Source organism: Girardinichthys multiradiatus, chromosome 5, assembly GCF_021462225.1.
Source record: "Girardinichthys multiradiatus isolate DD_20200921_A chromosome 5, DD_fGirMul_XY1, whole genome shotgun sequence".
NCBI classification, from domain to species: domain Eukaryota; kingdom Metazoa; phylum Chordata; class Actinopteri; order Cyprinodontiformes; family Goodeidae; genus Girardinichthys; species Girardinichthys multiradiatus.
Window position 1 is genome coordinate 35,793,169 of NC_061798.1, and position 25,896 is coordinate 35,819,064.

The following is a 25,896-nucleotide window of genomic DNA, read 5'->3' on the forward strand; positions in this document are numbered from 1 at the left end:
CTCAGAACTTCCCCCCTTGTTGCCCCTCAGAACTTCCCCCCTTGTTGCCCCTCAGAACTTTCACCCTTGTTGCCCCTCAGAACTTCCCCCTTTGTTGCCCCTCAGAACTTCCCCCCTTGTTGCCCCTCAGAAGTTTTTAAAGGGCTTGAGGAAGGCTTTGCCAACAGAGGAGAAAAAACTTTTGATGATGTTAGGTTCCTTGGCTGGCTTCAATATTTCCTTTTTGCACACAGAAACGATCACCTCATCCACGTTTGAGTCGTTTAAACCCAAAAATAAAAGAACATCTGTTGGTGAGCAGCCAATGTTTTTAGAGGCCATTCTCAATATGTTAGTGCTGAGTTTATTCAGACGATTTTGGATGTTCTGAAAGTCTTGTTCCTCCACCTCAGCATAGATTTTCTCAGACAGCCTTTTGGTGATGGCTTGAAACAGTTTGTGGTGGCAGCTTATATTTGACTTTGTAACAGCCTGCATAACAAGCGCATTAACAAGCAGGATGATGGATGACTGCTGCTCCTCCTTCTGTGAGCCTGAACCCAGTGATAGCGGCTCAACAACCTCTGTGGTAGCCTCTTGAGCCTGCTCCTTTACTTGAGGAATCTGCTCCTCAGACACAGATTTTTCCACCTCTGAATCTTTCTCCTCATCAATGACTTTTAGCCCTGTTGAGAAGTTTTGCACCGCTGTAACTTCTGTCTCATGATCTCCCTGTTCCTCTTGAATGACAGATAACAGTATTGGCGCAACTCTGTTGCGTCGTCCCTCACTGTATTTTTGAAGGACTTTCTTAATTCTGTCTCCAACTCTTTTGTTTTTCTGTTTTGCAATGGATAGTGGGGCAGCTCTATCCCCTAACCAACGATTTTCAATGGGTTGAATAATATCAACTGAAATCCCTGGGATCTCAAAACGTTGCTTTTCAGAGATCTCTTTCTCTTCTGTGACCTCTGACAGTGCCTCAGAGATAAATTCCTCCATTATAGTCAACTCTGACTCCTTTTCCTTAGAGATAAAACATTTAACTTAGTCATTTCTGAAATCTTATCATAGATAATTAATTCACCATCTTAAGATCTAAGTCCTTCTCATTAGAGATAAAATCACTTACCTTGGTCATTTTTGATATCTCATCAGAGATGAATTCATCGACCATCTTAAGCTCTGATTCCTGATTCTCAAAAATACAATTATTCTTATCTGTGCCCTCAGCTGTGGACTCAAGTTCTGGTTCTTCTGGGATGACCGGTAACAGCCTGTACCGTCCATGGTGGTACTTACGAGAAGACTTCCCAAATCTGCGTTTCCTTCCTTCCTTCTGTGGATTTTGGATGGCTTTTTGCTCCACGGTCTGGCGATCTTCTTTACACTTCCAGACTAGCAATTCCTTCATCATTTTGATTGCGTGTGGAAGCATTGAATCCACTGTGTTCACCGCAACAATTTGCAGGACAAAAGAAGCTTCTTGATCATCCATGCAGCAGATTGAAGATCTCACCTTTTCTTTAATCTGTTTTACAAATAACTCGTGGAAACACTCAAAGCTCTTAGGGTGAGTCTTTCCATTAATCTCAAGGACGTCCGCAAATGATTTTAGCAGGGAATTGCCCACAACGGCCGCCACATCTCCAGATCTCATGCGTCTTTTGCGGATGTTGTACAGAACAAAAGTGCTATATTCCTGAACGAGGTTCAACAGCAACTCCTTTAACTTGGATTTGGTGTCACCATCTGGTTGTCCTAAGGCCAAATTCATGCTCTGATCCAATGAGATGGACAACAAAAGGTTTTCGATCAATGGTTTAATCTTGTCCACAGAAATAACTGGGACTGCTCGAGCCTTTGAACTGATGGAGGCGTTCATGGCTTCTTTAGTTTGCACTAGTTGGTAAAGCAAACTCTAGGATTATTGACTAATCGCAAACTATATCGGTTTTTTCGCAAGCTATCTTGTTTTCTCGCAATAAAGTATGTCTGCCTCTCACAAGGAAAGTGCCAGAAGGAAAGAATTATTCTGTCACAGGGTCATAAAAGGCAAGAAACACTGTGATGTCATAACCATCAACGGAACAATTCATACTAAAGAAAAATGCTCGTGGGTGGAGCATTTTGTAAACTGAATTATTTAAGTTACAAGACTTAAATGGTTTAAGACAGGTTCCTCAAACTGAGTTCAACTAACTTATCTAGGTTTTATAGTGAAAAAGGAAAACAACCAAGACAATAACTTGGTTCCAAGAGTTTCTCTGGACTCTCTGCAGTCAGGAGAAATGTGTGCAGCTCAAAGAAATAATGTCTAATTTAAAGAAGAAAAAAAGGAAAAAGATTCCGTGTTTTAGTGGCAGGTGTGACCCCCTGTGGCCCCGAGGTTGAGAAGGAACCCTCCAGTCACTAAATGCCTCTAATGTCCTCATGTTTTAGCGGGAGAAATAGATTTAACTGCAGCAGTCTCCTATTGAAAACTCCAAGTTTATTCTGACATTAGATGAAAATTTTTATTTTGCTCACAAATCGCGGATGAATGGAAAAGTATTAAGCTGTTAAATAGGTGCTGCTTGTTTAGAGGAACAGAGGACGATACCCTAAGTATTATGGAATTAACAGGCGCAAGAAAAGAAAAAAAGGAAAAGCTGAACGTCTGTTAAAAATGTCACTTAAAAAAAATATTCTACCTAAAATCAACTCTCAAATGATAAGAGGACAACAAATACAGTGCACATGCACATTATTATCTTTAAAATATTTTAGAACATTGTTTTTTTGTTAACACTGTAATGTGTTTTTTTTTTTTTTTACACTGACATATTTAGGTAATAAATTAGTTAAATAAATGCGGTCACAGAATGTGATGGTTGTTATCATGTATTGTGACCGTACACTTACAGTACCAGTAGTGAAAGAGTGAATATTTAAACCAAACTGTTTCTTGTCACTCTTTGCTGCCTCAAACGTCCATCCATCCATACCCGCTTCTTTCATAGGCTCATGGGCCAGAGCCGGGGTACACCCTGGAAAGGTTGCCAGTCCATCACAGGGTACACAGAAACACACAAGACAAACAACCATGCATACCCTCAGGGCAATTTAGGGAGACCAATTAACGAGTCATGTTTCTGGACTATGGAAGGAAGCCTAAGTTTTGACTAAAATTTAGAATGAAAGACTCACCTTCACCGCCTCTACCTTCCAGTGACTCTTCGGTGCGTCTCCCGGCCTTCCAATCAGCATCCTGTCCGTCTGATTCTCCATCCAATCACCTTCCGACGCCTTGCTTTTAAAGGAGCTTCTACCGTGTTCATCTTCGCTTGTCAGCTGAGCTCATTCCTCCTCCACCCCACCTCCACCATCTTCCTTCACATCTACTCCTGGCTTCCTCGCTCCCTGGCCGCCAATCCACCACCAGTGTCAGATCAGGGGGAAGACATATTTAAATCTAAGCCTTACAAATGATCATCTTAGCTCATGTCATTCTCAGCATTCATGTTTTCCTCCCAGGTCCGAGCGTCAAAGAAATAACCATGTAATTTCTCATCATTAAAACTTTTATAATTGCCATCCCTCTCTTTGTGAGTCTTTTCAGATTGAACTGCCTTTGTGCACTCTGCCTTGTTTGTGTCTCCTGAGCTCCGGTAGCTCTTCCTGGCCTTCATAGCTCCTTCCTCCCACCTCACAGTGTTAATCTGCACTGCTGAGGGTAAGTCGTGGGAAAATTTGATGCTATGATAAAGTAGTGTTTTCTGCGTGAAAGTAGCCACGTATGCTGAAATGTCTAGCACATGGTATTTACTATTATTTATTCTTATGTTGTGAAGCAGTTTTGGGATGTTCTAAAACAATCATTTGTTTAATTACCATATCATACACAGGTATATCATCTCATCAAGTCAGTTGAATTCAAAGTGCTCTCTTCAGTGCTCACACACCATTTATCTAAGTCACCTCTGTTTTTCTATGTACAGGTCCTTCTCAAAATATTAGCATATTGTGATAAAGTTCATTATTTTCCATAATGTCATGATGAAAATTTAACATTCATATATTTTAGATTCATTGAACCCTAACTGAAATATTTCAGGTCTTTTATTGTCTTAATACGGATGATTTTGGCATACAGCTCATGAAAACCCAAAATTCCTATCTCACAAAATTAGCATATTTCATCCGACCAATAAAAGAAAAGTGTTTTTAATACAAAAAACGTCAACCTTCAAATAATCATGTACAGTTATGCACTCAATACTTGGTCGGGAATCCTTTAGCAGAAATGACTGCTTCAATGCGGCGTGGCATGGAGGCAATCAGCCTGTGGCACTGCTGAGGTCTTATGGAGGCCCAGGATGCTTCGATAGCGGCCTTTAGCTCATCCAGAGTGTTGGGTCTTGAGTCTCTCAACGTTCTCTTCACAATATCCCACAGATTCTCTATGGGGTTCAGGTCAGGAGAGTTGGCAGGCCAATTGAGCACAGTGATACCATGGTCAGTAAACCATTTACCAGTGGTTTACCAGTGGCTGAAAAATGAAATCTTCATCTCCATAAAGCTTTTCAGCAGATGGAAGCATGAAGTGCTCCAAAATCTCCTGATAGCTAGCTGCATTGACCCTGCCCTTGATAAAACACAGTGGACCAACACCAGCAGCTGACACGGCACCCCAGACCATCACTGACTGTGGGTACTTGACACTGGACTTCTGGCATTTTGGCATTTCCTTCTCCCCAGTCTTCCTCCAGACTCTGGTACCTTGATTTCCGAATGACATGCAGAATTTGCTTTCATCTGAAAAAAGTACTTTGGACCACTGAGCAACAGTCCAGTGCTGCTTCTCTGTAGCCCAGGTCAGGCGCTTCTGTCGCTGTTTCTGGTTCAAAAGTGGCTTGACCTGGGGAATGCGGCACCTGTAGCCCATTTTCTGCACACGCCTGTGCACGGTGGCTCTGGATGTTTCTACTCCAGACTCAGTCCACTGCTTCCGCAGGTCCCCCAAGGTCTGGAATCGGCCCTTCTCCACAATCTTCCTCAGGGTCCGGTCACCTCTTCTCGTTGTGCAGCGTTTTCTGCCACACTTTTTCCTTCCCACAGACTTCCCACTGAGGTGCCTTGATACAGCACTCTGGGAACAGCCTATTCGTTCAGAAATTTCTTTCTGTGTCTTACCCTCTTGCTTGAGGGTGTCAATAGTGGCCTTCTGGACAGCAGTCAGGTCGGCAGTCTTACCCATGATTGGGGTTTTGAGTGATGAACCAGGCTGGGAGTTTTAAAGGCCTCAGGAATCTTTTGCAGGTGTTTAGAGTTAACTTGTTGATTCAGATGATTAGGTTCATAGCTCGTTTAGAGACCCTTTTAATGATATGCTAATTTTGTGAGATAGGAATTTTGGGTTTTCATGAGCTGTATGCCAAAATCATCCGTATTAAGACAATAAAAGACCTGAAATATTTCAGTTAGTGTGCAATGAATCTAAAATATATGAATGTTAAATTTTCATCATGACATTATGGAAAATAATGAACTTTATCACAATATGCTAATATTTTGAGAAGGACCTGTATGTGTTCATAGAATTTATAAGATTAGAGCTTATTCCAATAAATTTACATATTTGTGTTAACAGAAAGACGATCAAATTTCTTATGTAATTAAACGATAAATAGTAAACTGAATTCTAAGAAAGAAAAATATCAGTCCAGGAGTTTTGTATTATTTAATTCATCTTACAGAGACAAGGGAATAAAACAACTGCTGCTGCTGCGTTCAACTGCCACTATTTACAACAGCCGCTGTTCTCATTTATTTTTAACATATTTAACTCTCCTTTATAGTTGTCAATAAAAGTAAAATAAAGTGAATGAAACAGAAGAAAACACGCGAGGCCTGTAGTTCGACCGTCTCCAGCATTTCAACGGTTTATTCTACGGTATTAGAAAGGTCTTCGTCTGCCCTCTAGTGGTGGGATTTGAAATAACTATACATTATTCAAAGACAGTAATAAGTAATATTCAAAAGAAAAAAAGAGATCCACAAAAAAAAAAAACAACTTAAAATATTTGATTTATAACCAACACCACTTGTCAAACATTAGTGTCATAAAAACATAAACGCAACATATTAGCTGTTGATGCCTTTTGTTTTTATTGTACCCATGTTTAATTAACTTAGTTAATTAGTTACAAGTTTGTTTCCAGTTCAGTGCAGTGAGGAAGCACACCTCTATGAATGTCCAAATAATGAAAACATTTCCCTAACCCAGAAATACATGAATAATTAAACATTCCTTTTGTGAAATAACAGATACAATGGTAAAAATATAATACTGATCTGTATGGTTTCAACAAAAGAAATAAAGTGTGTTCATGGCAAGGTTACATTAGTACAAGGTTATATTGAGTGAAGGAGGTTTCATAAACACTCGTTAGAAAAACCAAACAAAACCTCTGAAGATCTGCACACTCAAGCTGGTAGCTGCTTACATCTGAAAGGACGTCTCTCTGCAAATAAATACCTGCGTACTAATTAATGTCTGGTGAACAGTTAGCACACTTAGCTTATGCCACTAAAAAAGTAGGTCAAAACTGTCTTTATGTACACAGAGAAATGTGTGAACCAGAGCCATACATCATACAGAACATTATTTCCTTTTTTTTTGCATGTTTTGATTAGAAACAGCCATCTGGCTGTTAGTGTGGATCCCATCAGTGATGAAGCTGCTGATGGTTTGTTATGGCATCTGAATAAAGAGAACCAGGACAACACCAACAGTCAAAGAATGAACTTTACCATCATCAGTTATATTGCACAGTCTACACCCCTGATTAATACTCTGTAAGGATTTAGTTGACTGATAATCACTCTTACATAAAATAAACACAAACACTGTCTCTTTATCTGTGTGAAAATGTATTAGACCAATAGTCTCCCTCACAATCAACTATTCTGGTCCAAAAACTTTCACCTAATAAAGCATGCACTATTCTACTAAAGGAGTAAATTAATAACCAAAAATAGGGATGCGAACTGAGGGCAGATGAAGATCAAACCAGCACTTTATGGACAGAAGTGGGAATAAAACAACACTTTTAAATTACTTTGAAAATTAACAAAATTAATAAACGGTGAATTTTGTTTCTGTCCAGTAATGCGTCTTGATAGCAGCTATCAGCTGACAGAATGGTAGAACTGGGTCACTTCAACATTATACAGCAAGGAGAAGCTTGGTTCTGAGCTCAGTTTGCAAACTGGTCTAAAAAAATGGGGGGTAATAAACTTCCAGGCGGGAACCAGTGTGAGAACAAAAGCAATAAACCACTGAGACACTGGGATAGTTGAGGGGTGTGAGCCGAGGTACACCTCACAGCCTCGTGTTTGTTTCCAAGTGAAATGTCAATAGTCCAACTTTAAACTCCTGACTGATTTAGGATCAGCCAATCAACACACAGTGAAACACCGACATTCAACTTTGCTATGCCCAGCCACACTTCACAGTCCACAGTATTAGAACGGCAAGCAGGACAGTTCAACCACATTCAAGTTAATACAAGTTAATACATTGGGTTAACTGGTGGTGGTCATAGGCCAGTGTGGAGAACAAATGTAAACTCGCCCGCAAGCTTCTATTTCTCCAGGGATTGCCTCCTCACATAGAATCGGCCCACTACGTCTGGAAATGGCTCTTAGCGTAAGTTTAGTTCATTTACCTCATAAAATGGACGATGACCCAACAACTTAATCATTCAGTTTACAATAATTTTAATTTGGAATAACTGGTCTGGATTTTGTTACATACTGCAATTGTAAATGTGTATTAAGCTGCTAAACTGAGACTCATTTGAACCAAATGATCGACACATTTCTCCTGACTGCAGAGGATCCAGTGAAACTCTTGTGATCAAGTGAAAGAATAATCTTAGTTGTTTACCTTTTTAGTCATTGCTCACTGGTTTTTCCAATCACACCAGTTTACATGTTTATTTTTACACTTTTTATTTATTCATAGGTCAAAAAACACCATTATTATTACAGAAAAAGTTGAGATGTACCATTCTTTCCTGGGTTGTTGACTTTGCTGTACAAAGGAGCAGAATCCTTTACAACATCCTGCCTTTTAGACTAAGCTTCGCAGAAATGGCTTTGATGTTAACAGAGATATTAAAGAGAAACAATCAGAGTAACTTAATGACTGGAATGAAAGCAAAAAGTTTTTTTTTTTTGCCTTAAATATGATGTAACAATCGTGTATGTGCCTTACTTTGCTTGTCTTATGTTTTTGGTGGTTGTGTGTTTTCTTTGCTGCTGTGTCATTGTGTGGTAACGTCTGATTGTGGGCGGCAACGTGGGAGTGGTGGCGGTGTTAATTTAGGTGCATGTGAGATGGCACTTGTAGACCTTAATCATGAAATATCCAATATAATAAATATAAATAGCAGGTATTTGTATTTAAGACATTGAATCTGGTCACTGATGATCCTAACAAAAAGTAGCAATACACAAATGAGGAGTGGGATTTAAATTGTTAGTCTCAGATGTATAATTCCAACCTTTTGCTGACATCTGCTGTCATGTCAGAGGAACTACAAGTTGATAAACGCCTTATCTTTTTAGACAGGTGAACATCTATATAAGTGATCACACCCTAAGAGTGTCACAATGCTAGGTGTATTTAGTTTTAAACATAATTTTTATACTTTTTTATTCCAATACAGCACTTGCATTGGATGGTGTAATGTATTTAGGAACGAGTACATCTTATGTAGAAGATGAAAAGGCTCAACACCACTGAAATAAAATTATTGTAGTGACTGTGTTAAATCACATGCTTTTTATTCAAAGCCCTGTAATACAAAATGTACTATTTGTAACTTCTTTAACTAACTGAAAAACATGTTTATGTTCTCAGGAAAAATTAGCAGACTAAGAGAAAGCAAAAAAAAAAGAGGTTACATGTATTAGAAGACTTTTAAATATCAAGGATTCCTTTGTTGGGAAGAAGATTTAGATAAAATCAGAATCGATTATTGTCAGATGGAGCAGGACGGACCGTATTAATGAGTGAAAATGAGTGAAAATTCAAGAGTCATATTGAATCCAGTTTTTGAATTAAGTTTTCGGCTGACATAAACAGACAGACAAAATAACTAATTCATGTGCCGGTCAACAAATAATTTGCCATCTCTCAGGCCTATTTTCCTGGATAAAATGAATTACCCCAAGCTGGCTAAAAAAATTAGAAACTTAGAAATGAGTAACTTGAGGCCATTTTTTGGATAAGTTCACCTAAGTTTCAGTCATGTATAAATTTGTAGCTGTGTTCATCCATGCAGGGTGTGATCTGATTTCACATTGGGTTGTTTTGCTTCTCTTCCTCCTCCTTCTGTAATGCAACAAAGGCTCTCAAAGATGAGATGTTCTCATAATTAGGATCCATACCAAGCTAGAATAGGAGATAAAATGATGTGAATTAAAACGTTTGTTTATTAAAACATATTTTTCTAAAACAAAATAATGGAAAACATTACTGTTTTAGAGCTGTTTGCACTATTATCAAATGTGTTACTTTAACTCCTTTAGTGCTGTTTTAGATTTTAATACTGCATGCTTAAGTAGAAGGCAGTTGGACTTCTCCTGTTTCTTAAAGACGTTTCACCTCTCATCTAAAGTGCATCTTCAGTTCTAAACATGGTTGGACGTAACAGGCTTCTAAGTTGAAGTTGTAGTCAGAACTATAGATTTCAGTGGACACAGTGGAAACTGTCAGGAAATGACTCCAAGAGGAGAAGCAGCTTCAAGACAGGACCAGGACAAAATCTACAGACAGCAGCATGGAGGTGCCATGGGATCCCCAGTTTCACCCATGGGGGCTAATCTCTACATGGAGGAAGTGGAAAGCTGAGTGTGAACTTCCACAAGGGAACAACACCTGGCTACTGGTTCAGATATGTGGATGACACTCAGGTTAAAATCCAAGCCACAGAAGTGAAAGCCTTTACTGAACACATCAACTCAATGGGAAAAAAAACACCAAGTTGCTGAAGAAGGATGCCGACGACAAGTTACCTTTTTTGGACTGCCTGATTGCTCCATTAGTGAGCTCAATGGCCCTATTAGTGTGATTGTTCTGATTACCTTGGTACTTTCAACCATATTCAAACTTGAAGAAACCTTTTGGATGAGAGGCGATACGTTTTCAAGAAACAAGAGAAGTACAGTTGTCTTCTATTTAAGCTCTTGTGATAATATAATATTATAATAAGGATTGTGTTTAATCAAATGAACGCCTTACCTCTAAATTCTCTTCATGTTCCTTCCTTTCAGTTTCTAAGCCAATTGTTTTCTTCTTCCTGTATTACGTAAGTTAAGTATTTCAGCAAGCGAAAGAAAGTATATAATCAAAGATCAGGGTGGTGGAACTATCTGATTTGTCTGATATTACCTCATCCAAAGAGAGAGAAAAATGAGAAGAATCAGCAGCAGCAGAATAGTTACAGCCAGCTTTGTGATATTCCTTATCTTGAGTGACATCCCTTAGAGAATTAAGATAAATCAACTTTTTTAATGGAAAATGGGCATAAATACCTGCATCACAACCAGTTGGTACAAAAACAGAGAGGAAAAAGTGGATTTATCTCAACTGATTTCATCATTGCAATATTTACCAATAACATCTCAGCTGCATGTTTTTCTGATGCCATGCAGCCCTAGTCTGATCAAAACTTCTTGACTGTGTCTTAAGTGTGTTCACACCTGTACTTAGGGCTGTAGAGACAGGATCATTCATTAGGATTGATAGTACTAGGTCAGAATGGGCCTATTAGTTTAATCATGTGGTCCAAAGCATCGTCTTCCACAGCAAAGTATGGTCCCATGTTCGCTCCATTGATGATGTGTGTTTCTCATGACTGTGGCTCTGAATTGTTAGCAAGGAGCTGTTTGAATGCTACATGCAGTTGGGTTTGCAGTTAAGGTTCTTTATTCTACTTATCTAATTATATTTACAGTGTGTTTAAAGTGGGGTTAAAAGTAAATAACTACATTTAATGAAGTACATTACCAACATAAAGCTCTGGATCAGTTCACCTTTCATCTCAATTATCACTATTGTTGACTAAGAAACTAGCAAGCTCTTGTTTGCTGATGTCCTCCATGATGGTTTGTTGTGGTTTCACTTCATGGGTTATCTTTCCGTAGTGGTACACCCCTAATCAACAACTAGACACTTTTATTTGATTAACCATCTAATACAAATCTGTTGGTTGTTTAAATGTTATACATGGTGTTAACATAAACACTTGTGGCATCTTTAAGATTGGAGATGTTTTCAAATAGTGGGATGCTTGGGTGTGATTTCCTCTCATGCTTGATGATAGCTTTGGGGTTTAAACCGCTGTAATATGCTAAGACAAGAACTTCTCACTATCTCTACACAAAATCCCACTTCAAAAAGTAAAACTGTAGCATAGATAGCGTGAACATGGTGACTTATCCAACTTACTTGCAACAACTGTGAGATGTATGGCAGATTTGTGACTTCCTCTTTTGTTCTGAACATCACAGTAATAAAGGCCACTGTGTTGTTGGCCTATATTTGTAATGGTGAAATTTTGTCTTGAATGTTGCAGCGACTGGTCATTTTCTTTGAACCAGCTGTAATTAGCTGCAGGGTTAGCATCACTGCTGCAGGTCAGAGTCACTTAGCTGCCCTCCACAATCTCACCAGAAGGAGTCAATGAGACCAAGGGAAGCCTCGGAGCATCTGAATAAAAGAATAAATGTAGGCATAAAGATCAGATAAGGATGTTCATATCAAATAGCAACATGATTTCTTACATGCTTCATTTTTGGTTTGCTGAAGACATATCTGACTCCTGGAGTCATGGTACCAAGGCTGTCTTTGGTGTTAATCAGAGGAAATTTTAGCATCAATTAGTCACCAGCAAATATCATGCCAGGTAAGGTTTCTAAGATGAACTGTGATATAAAGCTAAACCAGAGAACTGACCAAAAAGATGATGGTTTAAGGATCCAAAATCTCGAGATGTCATTGAAATTATTTCTTTGGATTTAGTAATTGTGAGACAATGTAAATATGGAGACCCACTCTGTTTATATATATATATATATATATATATATATATATATGTATATATATATATATATATGTATATATATATATGATCCCCTTCTCACCAGGTAATGCACAACACCGCACCTTTCATCCAAACATGCATTCTCAGAAGTTTTTATTTTTCTCGTTTTTCTTTTTAAAATAACAAAAGCATAGAGACATGGTACTTGTTCGCTCTGAGATAAAACTTACTAACTGCGAAGCTGCTTCAGTAAGTAAGAAGACTAGAGCTTCTCTGACACATGAAAATAGTTACTCCCATATAAAAATCTCTGGAAAATGGATTCCAGTTTACTTTGAATTGAATTGAATTGAATTTAGTTTCTAGCTGAGACCAACAGCATTCCTGGGACTTAGTGAGGAAATGGACCTCTCTTCATTTATATAAAACAAGAAGGTTGATGAGGAGACTAATATTTTATTATGTCTAATGTAATGGTCAGTTTTGTGAATCATTTCTTAATGGCAATTATTTTCTTTATCTTTAAGATATATTTCTTCTCTCCTGTCAGCTAATATAAAACAGAGGTGTACTAAGTAAGACGATGTCAAAGTTCAATCTTCGTCACAACGCGTTCGCAAGAATTGTTTTTATTAAAATTGCCTTGTAAAATGAAGGCATTAAAAATATTTTTGACAAGTTCCTACCATGCATAGATTGGGTTTACAAGGTTTAAAGGTTTAATAAAGAAAGCAAAATAAATAGAAAATAGTGGGGTCATTTTAAGAAAACATTTTTCTTACATTCTACATCAACTGAGATGTCCTCCGATTTAATCATTTTGAGCATATTGTCAGCTTTGCAGAAATATTTTCCAGCGTCAAAAGACTGAACAGACTTGAAGACAAGTTGGGAGTCTTTGCCGAGAGGATCCGGAACGTTCCTCTTGTACCAGGTGTAATTAGCTGCTGGGTTAGCATCACTGGTACAAATTAGAGTTATTGAACTGCCCTCTAGTATTTCACCAGAGGAACCCAATGACACAGAGGGCAGCTTTGGCATATCTGGAATAGAAAACATGAACTTATTGGTAACACCATGTATCGCTAAATGTATTATTTTTGGCATGAGTGTTTAGACGTTAGAACTTCCAAGGTAAATAGAAAATGCAAATTTCAAGGAGAAAAAAGCTGTCTAAACCAACCAGACCATCTGTGTAAAAGAAACAACCACCCATACCTTCCTATCCCCCTATATTGTTTAGTCATTAATTTACGGTGATTAACAAAAATGATTGGAAAACATTCATTTTTATTTCTTCAAATTGGACTAGGTTGCTTTTTATTGCTTTTTTCTATCAATAAACAAAATTATCCTTTGAAAACTGTGTATTGAATTTTCTTAGGTTATCTTTGTGGAACATTAAAATTTGTATGTTCATTTGAAACATTTCATTTTGACAAAAAAGAAAAATACCTGTAAGGGGAAAATACTTTTTTCTCTGCACTGAATTTTGTGTTACTTAATTTCTAAATTTCTCTATAGAAATGCAGGATGTATGAAAAAACAAATATATAGATTTACAATTTCCTAAAAGAGTTAAATCCTGTTTAAGAATGTTGTGTTTTTTTAATGTATACAAAATGTATCTTTTTCCTCGTGATAATTGGTAACGCATCAATTATAATACAAATAAAACAACTTGGGAACGGTTTTATACCAATTTGTTTGGTTCATTTCAATAAAATGTGAATTATTCAATAATTATTTTTTGTTTCTGTCTTTTAGGGGCTAACCAATGTTTTATGGCATTCTAACTGAACAACACATTAATTCACTAGCATGAACCATTTGTGTGGCACAAAACAATATGCTAAAGGCAACTGACACACTGATGGAGAGGGGAACTTCTTGTATCCTGGTGCAGCACATGAAATGTGGTCTGTATCAGAAAATGTGAATGAAAAAGAAGAGGAGTTCCCTGGCAAAATTTCCTTCCCGTTCTTGATCCAGGTGTAGGGATGTTGATCAGGCAGACAGTTGCTTTTGCATTTCATTTCTGTCCAAGTATGATTCTGTCGGCGCTCCGATTTGATCACATGCAGCTCCAAGGCTGAATGCAAGACAACATAACAGGAATTAAACTCATATAATCGCTTAACACAGTTTGATCATCAAATTAAAGTTGAAAATATTACCAGAGACAAACAAATGAACCCCTGGTAAGCCAGTATATTTTCCATGTTGGTGATTTGTTATGAACTTTATCTTGTAAACAGCAGAGTCAGTCTCTCTTACATCTCTAATTTCTATAGTGCAGCCGTCTTTATACTCTACACGACCTACGTAGTCTTGGTCAGTTTTCAGATCCACAGGATCAGTATTTCCCCCTTTGGTGAACCACTTTAAGTTTTTAACTTCTGTAACAGTATCCTCTGTTTTGGGTGGATATGTGTAGTTGCATCGTAAATCCACTGTTGAGCCTTTTATAGCACAGATCTTTGAGGGAGAGTAAGTCACGCTCCAGCTCTTCTGACCCTGAACCCCTGCAGTACATCAGAAAACACAATCAGAATGGGATTAACTAATAGAACAAAAATTCAGCTCAGAAATATGCAACCCAGGAAGAATATTCTTGCTTTGTCCCAAAGTCTCTTGATCTATAGATGTGGTGACTATATTTGTGCCATTGCTGAAATGAGCCACTTGTGTCTGTATTTCTAGATCAGTGCTTGAAACCAAATGAATTGAAACACTCGCTCAAGTGTGATCTGTTTTAGTTTTTTAGACATTTAGTGCTTTCTCACATGCTGTCTTTTAAGTTTTAGAGAACTGCTGCACAGCTGCATCTGGCACACTCTTCAATACTGATGAACAACATTAAGAGGTCGACCCAGATCAGGTTGAATATTCGTCATGCGTCTCACTTTTATGAAAGTGTGACTTCATCAGCACTGTCCCATCAACAAAACCAGCCTTTCAGATAATAGACTGATGCCCTCTTCTACACTACTGAAATAATAAACTGAAAAGCTTTTAAAAGCCCCCCAACAGAATGCCATTTGTAAGTTTATAAAATATTTTCTTAAGTTCCTAGTTAATTCTGTGGTGCTTTTCTAATGACATGGGCTGTTTTTCATTTAAATAAATGATAAAAAGCTAATTTTTCCTGCCCTGTGTTGCCCTGTCTGTGCACAGAGAGTACAAGAAGAATTTGTCTTCTTGTGGGCTTGGACTGATGACGTAGGTGTTGATCAAGATGTTGCCAGATGAACCATATAAAGACATAAGCCACATCTGTTTTTACTGCAAAGAGAAAAGGAAGTAAATGTGTGGGGTGCTGTACACTTTTTTGCCTCCAAAGTAAATTTGTAAATTCTAAAAAAACAAAAGAAACATAAGTAAAAGCCTGTTTTTTATGTGAGAACATTTATTCATACACATATAGTAAAGATTTTTAAACTTAAAAATTAAGTCTGCTTATTTAAAACAATTTCCTTTATGCTGCTCATAGTCTGTTGTAATTTGGTTTTATGACATTAATGAAGTGACAAAAGTGCCCCAGTGCCAGCTGTCATCAAACATATCAAATTTAGTGCTGATCAGACGTTTTATATTCCAGTTATGACAACGTCCTAATTTTTTCATTTGCCACAGCCCAACTTATAAATGGAAAACGGACTGAGTTTGAAGCCAATAACAGTTCCGTTTTCTTATAAGACATTGCAAAAGAGTAAAAAATAAAACTGGTGGCAATGATCCAAAATGGTGGACTTCTTGTTGGGTTTGAGCCATACCCCCTAGATACTTTTTGAAGATTGCTGGCTGTTTCTGAATTTTTTAAAAAGACAAAAAAGGTTCATCATTTTTGCCTGTTATGCATCATTTAATTTACTTTAGTGGATGTTTAGGCCTCAAAAAGGCAACATGAACTGACTTGAGTATCTATGTACAGGGATATTTTATATAATAATGGTAGCAAATGTTTGCTTGGTTACAAAAATACAAAACATTCATCACTCTTAATTTGGCCCCTTCACAAGGTAATTTGTGACATTTATGAACATTACAATTTGATTCTATAGAGAATGTTTTTTTTCTTTTTCAGCATTTTTAAAAAATCAATTTATAATAAAAATTACACATAGGCTCCCATTTAGTTTACATGTTGCATTCACAAAAGAATTATGTGACATTTTACAGACAACCACGTGTCTTCAGGAGACCTTTTTGCAGCACAATATGAACAGCACTCTAAACAAACTGACTCCAACCAAACTATTTACATAAGTAGTCCACTTACATGACACTCTGCTTTATTCTACAGATTGTATGCATCCTTTATTTAATAGACAGATAAAAGAGGACATACAGTACCTGATTGAGAAAGAAATGCGAGAACAAATGCACTCACTGTAGCAGTCAAATGCTTGTTTTTTTTCTTCCATCACTTGTCCTGAGAAGGTTCTGTCACAAATGATTCTACCTTCAGTACTTATGGCCACTGTCACATTTCCTCTGTGGTTTGAACACAGCAGCTATAACAGTCCAAGCTACCTTCAATTTCACACCATTGGTTTTTATGACTTTACAAAGTGCTTAACACATTGTGCATGCTTTTATACTTTGTTTGCGACTGATTAAAGAAGAGTAATAAAAGCGAAAGCATTATTTCAGTGGTTTGTAGTTCAAATGGAGTGAAAATTAAATGTCAATTTACAAACTAAACTTTGTATGTACATATTATAACAAACCACAGATAATCCCAAAACTACCCAGTGCCCCCCAAATTTCCAGACAACAAACTGTGTTGTAAAGAGAGTTTATTATCTAAGGTGTAATATAATCCAAACAAAAACAAAAAACAATCTTAATGTTGTTAATGATCAATAGACCTACAGAAGACAACTGGGTCAGAAAGAATTCAGGACACACCTCATTTTATTGCATTCATGTATTTTCTTTGACCTGCTGCACAAACATCTGTGGATTTGAGGAATGTCTGGGAACTTTCCTGTACTTCAGTTTGAAGCACTAAAGCTCCAGGAACCATTTTATGCAGGACAGGATGACTAACACTAAAGTAATAAATGATTTATTAGAACATAGAGAAAAGTGCGTCATATTTCTGGTGTTGTAAAAGTGAGCTAGCAGAACAGTGAACATAGAAAAAATGGTTACAGAAGACAAGCAGGCAGAGTTAGAGTGTAATAGAGTTTGTAGTGGTTTTACTGCAGTCTGATACTTTTATTTAAAATGATACTCAGAGTTTTCTCTTCAGGGGGATTCAGATCGGAGGTCGTTCTCGCTGCTGTGTTCGAATGCTCCAGAAGGAAGCAGAGAACTGTTGTCATCAGCCTTCACCTACAGGACAAAATTCAACATCTTAAGATCTAAATACTGTATGGAACAAAACACCAATTGTAATTCCTGTACTTACTGTCACACATGGTCCTCTTTCAAACTAATCTGTATAAGTGGTCATAGTCAGAACAAAACAGTCTAAAGTATAAAAAAAGATGAAAATGTTTCTGACATTACAGGACCATTGATAAGTTGCTGGAAAAAAAAAGTCTGATAACAAAAAGAAAAATAGTAATGATGAAAACTTTGACTAGGACAATTTCTTTCTATTTCTGCTTCTTTATCTACCAAGCATTGGTGTGCCAAAGCTTCCTTCCCATACTTCTTTCTCTCTAATCCCTCTCCTGTTTTCTTTTTTTTTCTTCTCCCTTTCTCTTGTGATTAACTATTCTCATCTCATCTGCCCAGAAACAAGGGCAAAACGTCTCGCTTGAATTTCCAGCCTGACTTCTGCAACACACAGCCAGAGCTGCAATATTATGCTTTACATGAAAGCATGTTCATGTTTTAGGATGGCTCAGTCAAAGTCCAGACCCAAATCCAACTGAGAATTAGTGGCAAGACTTGAAAATTGACATCTACAGTTGCCCTCCTTTCAATCTGACTTAGACAGAGATTTTACAATAAAGAATAGACAAATATTTTGCAGATGTGCAGAGGTGGTGAAAAACATAAAATCCCCAAAAATTCCCTGTGGTTGTAATGTGACAAATTGTGGAAAGAGTTTAAGGGGTATACAGGTCCTTCTCAAAATATTAGCATATTGCGATAAAGTTAATTATTTTCCATAATGTAATTATGAAAATTTAACATTCATATATTTTAGATTCATTGCACACTAACTGAAATATTTCAGGTCTTTTATTGTCTTAATACGGATGATTTTGGCATACAGCTCATGAAAACCCAAAATTCCTATCTCACAAAATTAGCATATTTCATCTGACCAATAAAAGAAAAGTGTTTTTAATACAAAAAACGTCAACCTTCAAATAATCATGTACAGTTATGCACTCAATACTTGGTCGGGAATCCTTTGGCAGAAATGACTGCTTCAATGCGGCGTGGCATGGAGGCAATCAGCCTGTGGCACTGCTGAGGTCTTATGGAGGCCCAGGATGCTTCGATAGCGGCCTTTAGCTCATCCAGAGTGTTGGGTCTTGAGTCTCTCAACGTTCTCTTCACAATATCCCACAGATTCTCTATGGGGTTCAGGTCAGGAGAGTTGGCAGGCCAATTGAGCACAGTGATACCATGGTCAGTAAACCATTTACCAGTGGTTTTGGCACTGTGAGCAGGTGCCAGGTTTTGCTGAAAAATGAAATCTTCATCTCCATAAAGCTTTTCAGCAGATGGAAGCATGAAGTGCTCCAAAATCTCCTGATAGCTAGCTGCATTGACCCTGCCCTTGATAAAACACAGTGGACCAACACCAGCAGCTGACACGGCACCCCAGACCATCACTGACTGTGGGTACTTGACACTGGACTTCTGGCATTTTGGCATTTCCTTCTCCCCAGTCTTCCTCCAGACTCTGGCACCTTGATTTCCGAATGACATGCAGAATTTGCTTTCATCCGAAAAAAGTACTTTGGACCACTGAGCAACAGTCCAGTGCTGCTTCTCTGTAGCCCAGGTCAGGCGCTTCTGCCGCTGTTTCTGGTTCAAAAGTGGCTTGACCTGGGGAATGCGGCACCTTTAGCCCATTTCCTGCACACGCCTGTGCACGGTGGCTCTGGATGTTTCTACTCCAGACTCAGTCCACTGCTTCCGCAGGTCCCCCAAGGTCTGGAATCGGCCCTTCTCCACAATCTTCCTCAAGGTCCGGTCACCTCTTCTCGTAGTGCAGCGTTTTCTGCCACACTTTTTCCTTCCCACAGACTTCCCACTGAGGTGCCTTGATACAGCACTCTGGGAACAGCCTATTCGTTCAGAAATTTCTTTATGTGCCTTACCCTCTTGCTTGAGGGTGTCTATAGTGGCCTTCTGGACAGCAGTCAGGTCGGCAGTCTTACCCATGATTGGGGTTTTGAGTGATGAACCAGGCTGGGAGTTTTAAAGGCCTCAGGAATCTTTTGCTTGTGTTTAGAGTTAACTCGTTGATTCAGATGATTAGGTTCATAGCTCGTTTAGAGACCCTTTTAATGATATGCTAATTTTGTGAGATAGGAATTTTGGGTTTTCATGAGCTGTATGCCAAACTCATCCGTATTAAGACAATAAAAGACCTGAAATATTTCAGTTAGTGTGCAATGAATCTAAAATATATGAATGTTAAATTTTCATCATTACATTATGGAAAATAATGAACTTTATCACAATATGCTAATATTTTGAGAAGGACCTGTACATACTTTTGCAAGGCTCTGTGACTTCATAGATGCTGGTAAGCTATTTTTAATTAATCTAGTTCAAGGATATAAAGGAAATACATTAAGCTAAGTTTAAAACTGTATTTATTTAAAAAGATTATGATTCTCTTTATCCATTTCTGCAGGAGCTGGAAGCCTGTCAATATTTCCTTTAATCCTAGTGGAAAATAATAGTTGTCATGAAAACTAATTATCTAGTCGCTACTGTTGTACGTTAGTGTGTGAGAAATGTTATTTTCTGTGCATCAGTGAGGGATAACGCTGTCGTACCACAAGAGGGTAGTAACACTTGTAGCTTCTGATAATTCTTCCAGATAAAACACACACTGTGACTGAGACACAAACTTGCAGGACGAGCAGGACCAGAAAGACGCCCAGGAGTCCGTAAAGCAGCTCCTAAAAGATGCAACAAAAACAAAGATGAACACTCGAGATGCGGACATTTGCATTTATTCTTTGATCCTCACAGGCTCCAACGTACACATACAGTTATCTAAATCTATTAATATATGGTGCTGGAGGTTCCAGAAGGTCATAACTTGACAAGACCAAGACTTTTTAAGTTCAGGTTGGTGATCATGATTAAGTGCAGATGGTAATTTGTCTTTGCAACATAAGCAGGACTCATTTGAAAGCACTCTCTGGATTGAAAAATATGCAAAACAATAGGAAAGTTCACGGATTGCAGTGAAGATTTAAGGAGAACTGGATATTTGCACAAGTCTTTAGGAGCCTTTTTAAAACCACTTCCAACATTATCAGTTCAAACAATTGTACAGAATTAGAAGTTATTCAGATGTGTCACCTTTCTGCAGGGCTCTGGAAAAAGACCCAAACTGTACCCCAGAGAAACTGGTTGGGATGTTCAAGAACAACCCAGAAACCATCAACTCTCAAGCCTGTCATGGATTGTTGGAATACCTGCGTCCCTCTCCACAGTGAAAACATTACATCAGCTTAAACTGAGAGGGTGTGGACTGAGAAAGCACCACAGCCAATACAATTTAAGATTGACTTAGACTTGTAGTGGGCATCATGGATGAGCCAAATCTATTCTGAGGGAAGATTTGTTGGTCAGACGAGACAAAGATTGAGCTGCTTGGACACATGGGCAGGAAGCATGTTTGGAGGAGTTCAGGTGAGGCATTCAAACCTGAGAATTGTGAACCAGCTGTGCAGCATGGCATCTCTACGCGTTCAGCTCTACACACTCACATCATCTGTTCATCTCAGACTTACATCCAGTCTCCACAGTTCCCCGGGGCATCTCTGTTCCCATTCAGACACAGCTCTGCTGGTGATGTTCAAAGCTTTGAATTGAATGTTGGAGATTTGGTAGTCACAAAAAATCTTGGAGGGGGGGCCACTGGCCAGCAGCAAGCAATTGTAGATCACCCCTGCCAGGCTGAGCAGAACGCTGAACCCGTTGGACACCAGAGACACCCAGACCTGCAGAGACGGAAACCACTTAGACTTAAACTGACCCAGAAATGCTTTGCTTTTTCTACTGATGTGCTTTGAAATCACTGTGCTGCAGGTGGCTGAGCTGGAGACAACTATATTGTGATCATTGTATTCACACCTCACAGCTAAATGAACATAGAATAAAAGAAGAAGACACATTAACCATTATAATTTCATCCAACAAATAAATGAAAAGTATTGAAATAAATGACGAATAATAAAAATTCTGGAGCAAAAAAATATTTGTAATCATAAATTTGTTTTGTCAGAAAACACAAAATAATTTAGGTTTATCTTCCACCTGTGATGCTTGAGTTTAGTTAATCATTACATTTTTATTATCTAAAAAGGAAAAACCTCACCAGTGCGGCGGAAGTGCGTCTTCCTGCCGCCAGAGCCAGACAGCCAGATACTACAAACTGAAAAACACCAGAATGTCCAGGTTAGATCCTTAAAGTTTATCCTAAAAAAAACTAATAATACTTTTCACCAATTTCTATCATTTTATAGCCTTTTCACACCCAACACATTTCAATCAGGTGTCCTAGGTTCATCATGATCTGGCCAAAATGGCCATTTTTCAAACTTTCTGTTGACATCAAATCAGCATCTACAAAAACATATGAAAGTTGGGTTTTTTTTTATATTGATGTTTTTCATTCGTGGTGAAATATTTAATGACTTCAGAAGTACTGGAGAAAGATGTAATTCAGTTTTCCACTGCAAGCTAATATTCTGGCAAAGCAACATCGGAGTATCTGCAGGAATCCCACAATCTGTAGGAACACCAACTTCTCATCCACAACATTCTGGCCAGAACATTTCATACTCTACAATAAAGTTCTGGGAAGTCCTTCTAGTGCCGTCCCATTGCAGCATATGTCAGGTACTTTTCCAAATTAACCATTCCCACTTCACATTTTTGACCGGTCCACACCATCAGTTGTGAAATACATCATGAGAAGAAGGTTTTGTCCAGACAGTGTGTTGAAAACAGACTGAAAGAACTTTGAAATCTTTTCTCACAGTCCTGTCTGAGGGAAAAGAGTTTTGGATTGTTCTGGGTATGTAGAAACCTTTAGGCTGAGCCCTGCCACTCCATGGAATATCTCAGTCATTATCCATATCTCTCGACCATAGCTCCATCCTACCATTACTCAGGATAGTTGAACTCCTCTGTTTTATGCATAGCCTGACCCCTGACCCACAGGGAGCAAATAACCATTTTCCATTTAAGAACCATAGCCTCAGACTTAGAGGAAGTGACTCTCAGATTATGGCTTGAAGACGGAACCATATCATATGCAAAAAGGACAGAATAAGTCTATTGTGCACTAGGAACATGCTCAACAATGCAGACAGCTCTTGATTTAGGTAAACAGAGACCGAATAGGCCTTAAACGCCACCTGGGAACCAGATACAAAAATTTGCCAAAGTTTAAGGAAAAACTCAAAAAGACCTTTAGAAGGCCTGGAGAGCTATACACCAGGACCATTTTAAAGGGTTAAAGGGAAACCTCAGGATATGTGGTAGGAAAACTGCAATATATGAGGGCTAAATCAGAAGTTTAAAACAGGATTGTACATCGTTATCTGGATTTAATTTCAGATTTTCCTCAGTTTTGTGATTACGTACCAAAACACCAAGGCTAAACGGAACATAGAGGATCAGAGCCTTTGAAAATAACACCATCAGACTGAAGAGTACAGACAGCATGCCAATGAAGATCTGCACAACCTGGCAAAAGACAAATGGATCAGTTACTGTCTGCTAAGTTAATTTAGTCACCAATGTCTATTCAGTGTCAGACTCTCACCCCGAGGGCCTGTGGCTCCCCCCGCAGGAAGATGTCCTCCTTGCCCTCTTTCATAGAGGGGCGAGGCGGGGTCTTTGGGACTGGGTGCCGAGCCTGTGCTGTGGGGTTGGCAGGAGTCTGCAGGGGAATGGAGAGGTCATCCTTGGGGATAATTTGTGTTACAATCACGACTCCACCCACAGTGGTGACAGACGTGGACGTCATGATGAAGGTCAACGGAGCACAGAGGAAATTCTGGGAAAATATACAGGTACAAAGGAGACAAAAAGTCCTGAAGATGCTTAAAATATTAACTAAAACGAGAGTTTGTGAGCCACAAGACATGGAGTCCAAGAGACAAATCACAATTTCTCCCCCTTTTAGAAGTATAAACATCTGGACTCTTTATTGATGAGTTGGTGCACCGGGCCAGCTGTTCTTTGCAGGGTTTCTTCTGTTAACTGAGGTTTCTGCACAACTCTCAGAAGGTCCCACCAAAGTATTTCAGGTCCAGACTTTGGGTAATTGTAACACCTTTGTCCTTTTCTCTTTTATCCATTTTGTTTTACATTTGCTGCTTTTTGTGGGCTCGCTATCCTGTTGATGATATTCCAATAGCCTTGTTCTTCATTTAGATGCAGCTGGGCAAGCCTAAGTGTCATGCTGCCATGTTATTTTTAAAGAGCAGATGCTTTTTTCTTCAGCTGTACAAACATTTTTCCTTCTAGTCGACTTGTCCTCCACTAGCCTGAGATGTTTTCCTTCTTCTCTAAACCTTCCAAATGTTAAGGAAATCCAATGTTTGTCTGACAGGATGGTAGAAAGATAAAACTGATGAGACAAAGAAAACATTTGACACATTTGACCAAGAAAAGATTATATATCTAATCCAAGTGATTTAGATGGCGGATCGGTAAAAATGTCTAAGATATAGTTTTGAAAGGAAAACAGTCAAGTCAAAAGGGACTTTAAACAAACCTGCAATTTTATAAAACCATGCCTGCAGAGTTGAAGCACTGTCGCTCAGAAAGTTATACAAAGACAAAACCCAAATGAAAGTCCTGACTAATCTTGACTAGACTTTTCAATCCGGACTTCACTAGGAAACACTCCAGAGCCATAGAAGCTGCTGGCAGCTGTTCGACAGGGTGCGTCCAACTCCTGATAAACACAGAGACTAAGAGCTTTTATTGGACCCCGGGACGTTTTGTGCAAACAACCAGGAAGGACAGGAGCAAAAACAGCCGTGGGTCAGGAATTAAAAACAAAGTCTCTTATGGCAATAACTGCGCCACCCTGCAGCACCATAAAAAACATAAATAAAAAAAGATGCATTTCATTGTAATCATAACAATTACCTTTCATTCTAGAGTTTTTAGATATTAAAACTCAATGACAAAAATTAACACGTCCAAGTGGCCTTAATAAAAAGCTACTAAAACAGGGACTCTGTGGCGCAGCGTAATAAACTCGACAACAGACAATAAAGACACAATACATCTAATATTATTTCAGAAAGCTCTCATCTCATTTCCTGAGGAAAAGAAAGTTGCTTACCTGTTTTAAATTCGTTAGTTTACAAAGATATTCGGAGTGGAGATCTGAGTTCAAAACTGTCAATCTGTCCTGGTTCGGGTCAGGGTTGCCTTCAGGTGTCCTTTGGAAACCGTATATCTCACAAATAGGTCATTTTTTCCGCTCTAAAACTAAATTTACTATGACATCATAACAACACGGCGAAAAGAGAAAAATAAAACAAATTCATACATTAGGATGACAATATAGAAATTTTACGAAATATTGAAAACAAATGTGTTGAGCTGTCGACAAGACTAAACAAATTAAGCAATGAGTAGCTACTTCGCGTGTTTTAACAAGACATCTGTATTAAGTATGATTGATTTCAACTACAGATTGATTCTTATAGATTATCATCAACGCCGTTAGAATCGTTTCTGCATTACAGACAGCGTTATTCTCCTAACCTGCTGTGCTTCTGAATTTTAGAATTCCAGCGGTCTATGAAGGCATCCCAGGGAAGCTCCACGGCATCATTTCTGGGAACAGAAGTTTGTTGACCCAATGTCAAACAAAAGATTTTTAAATAAAACGCCAAAAAAATATGTGTTTAACACGTTGCGAATTAAAAATAAAATGTAGCTTTACATAAACTCATCTGCACTGGCCACTTTATTAGGTATACCTTTGCCGTTTCTTTGTTTTCAGACTCAACAGTGTGGAGGCCATCAGAGTACAGAGTTCATTGTCATGTTTAACAAATCAGGTTTAAATCACTTGAGCATCGTGACATGGTCCATTATCTTGCTGGAGTTAGCTATCAGAAGATGAGTACACTGTGGTTGTAAAGGGATTGTAATGGTCAGCAACAACACTCAGGTACAATGCTGCGTTAAAGTGTCTCCCCTTACATATTTATTACTTAAAAATTTTTTTTTTACATTTTAATGTTTCTAATAAATGTTTATATCAGATACTAATAACCTGAGTAAATACAAAATGCATTTATGAAATGATTATTTAGTGAGGGAAGAAAGCTATTCAAACCAAGACTCATTCCTGAACAAATGAGCACATACAGTTCTGAGGTTTGGACTCCTGCTCTCGTCAAAAAACAATTTTGAACTTCTTATAATGATACATTTTTAGTATTATCCAAAAACTATTCTACTTTCTGCTCTCGTCAGTCCATATCTTGTGCAATAAAGGAGCTCCATTTTACCTCTGCTAGTGTAGATCTGCTCCCAGACACTTTTAAGAAACATTGTAAAACAATAGTTTTCTCACCATATGTCCCTTGCGTGGCCCAGTTCAAGCAGAACCAGT

General features: G+C 38.3%; 2 protein-coding genes and 1 pseudogene across 4 annotated transcripts; all 3 read right to left on the reverse strand.

The window, feature by feature from the left end:
* Positions 1-84: 84 nt before the first annotated feature.
* On the reverse strand, positions 85-3,323 carry LOC124868899. The gene is made up of 2 exons (XM_047366536.1): positions 1,112-3,323; positions 85-1,005 (listed from the first exon to the last, which is right to left on the reverse strand). Exons 1-2 carry the CDS (start codon positions 1,862-1,864, stop codon positions 127-129), a joined length of 1,632 nt encoding a protein of 543 aa, XP_047222492.1. The 5' UTR covers positions 1,865-3,323; the 3' UTR covers positions 85-126.
* A 5,002-nt stretch (positions 3,324-8,325) lies between these two features.
* Positions 8,326-15,344, reverse strand: LOC124867722 (annotated as a pseudogene).
* A 1,518-nt stretch (positions 15,345-16,862) lies between these two features.
* On the reverse strand, positions 16,863-24,767 carry LOC124867700 (membrane-spanning 4-domains subfamily A member 4A-like). Of its 3 annotated transcripts, none has more exons than XM_047364272.1 (7): positions 24,610-24,767; positions 23,074-23,307; positions 22,893-22,994; positions 21,619-21,675; positions 21,032-21,241; positions 20,138-20,188; positions 16,863-17,420 (listed from the first exon to the last, which is right to left on the reverse strand). In XM_047364272.1, the coding sequence occupies exons 2-7, from the start codon at positions 23,275-23,277 to the stop codon at positions 17,334-17,336; spliced, it is 711 nt and encodes a 236-aa protein (XP_047220228.1). In that variant the 5' UTR covers positions 23,278-23,307; positions 24,610-24,767; the 3' UTR covers positions 16,863-17,333. The 3 variants fall into 3 exon arrangements, with proteins under 3 accessions (XP_047220228.1, XP_047220226.1, XP_047220227.1); XM_047364270.1 differs by having other exon boundaries at positions 20,063-20,188; XM_047364271.1 differs by lacking the exon at positions 24,610-24,767 and adding an exon at positions 24,031-24,184 and having other exon boundaries at positions 20,063-20,188.
* Between the last annotated feature and the right edge of the window lie 1,129 nt (positions 24,768-25,896).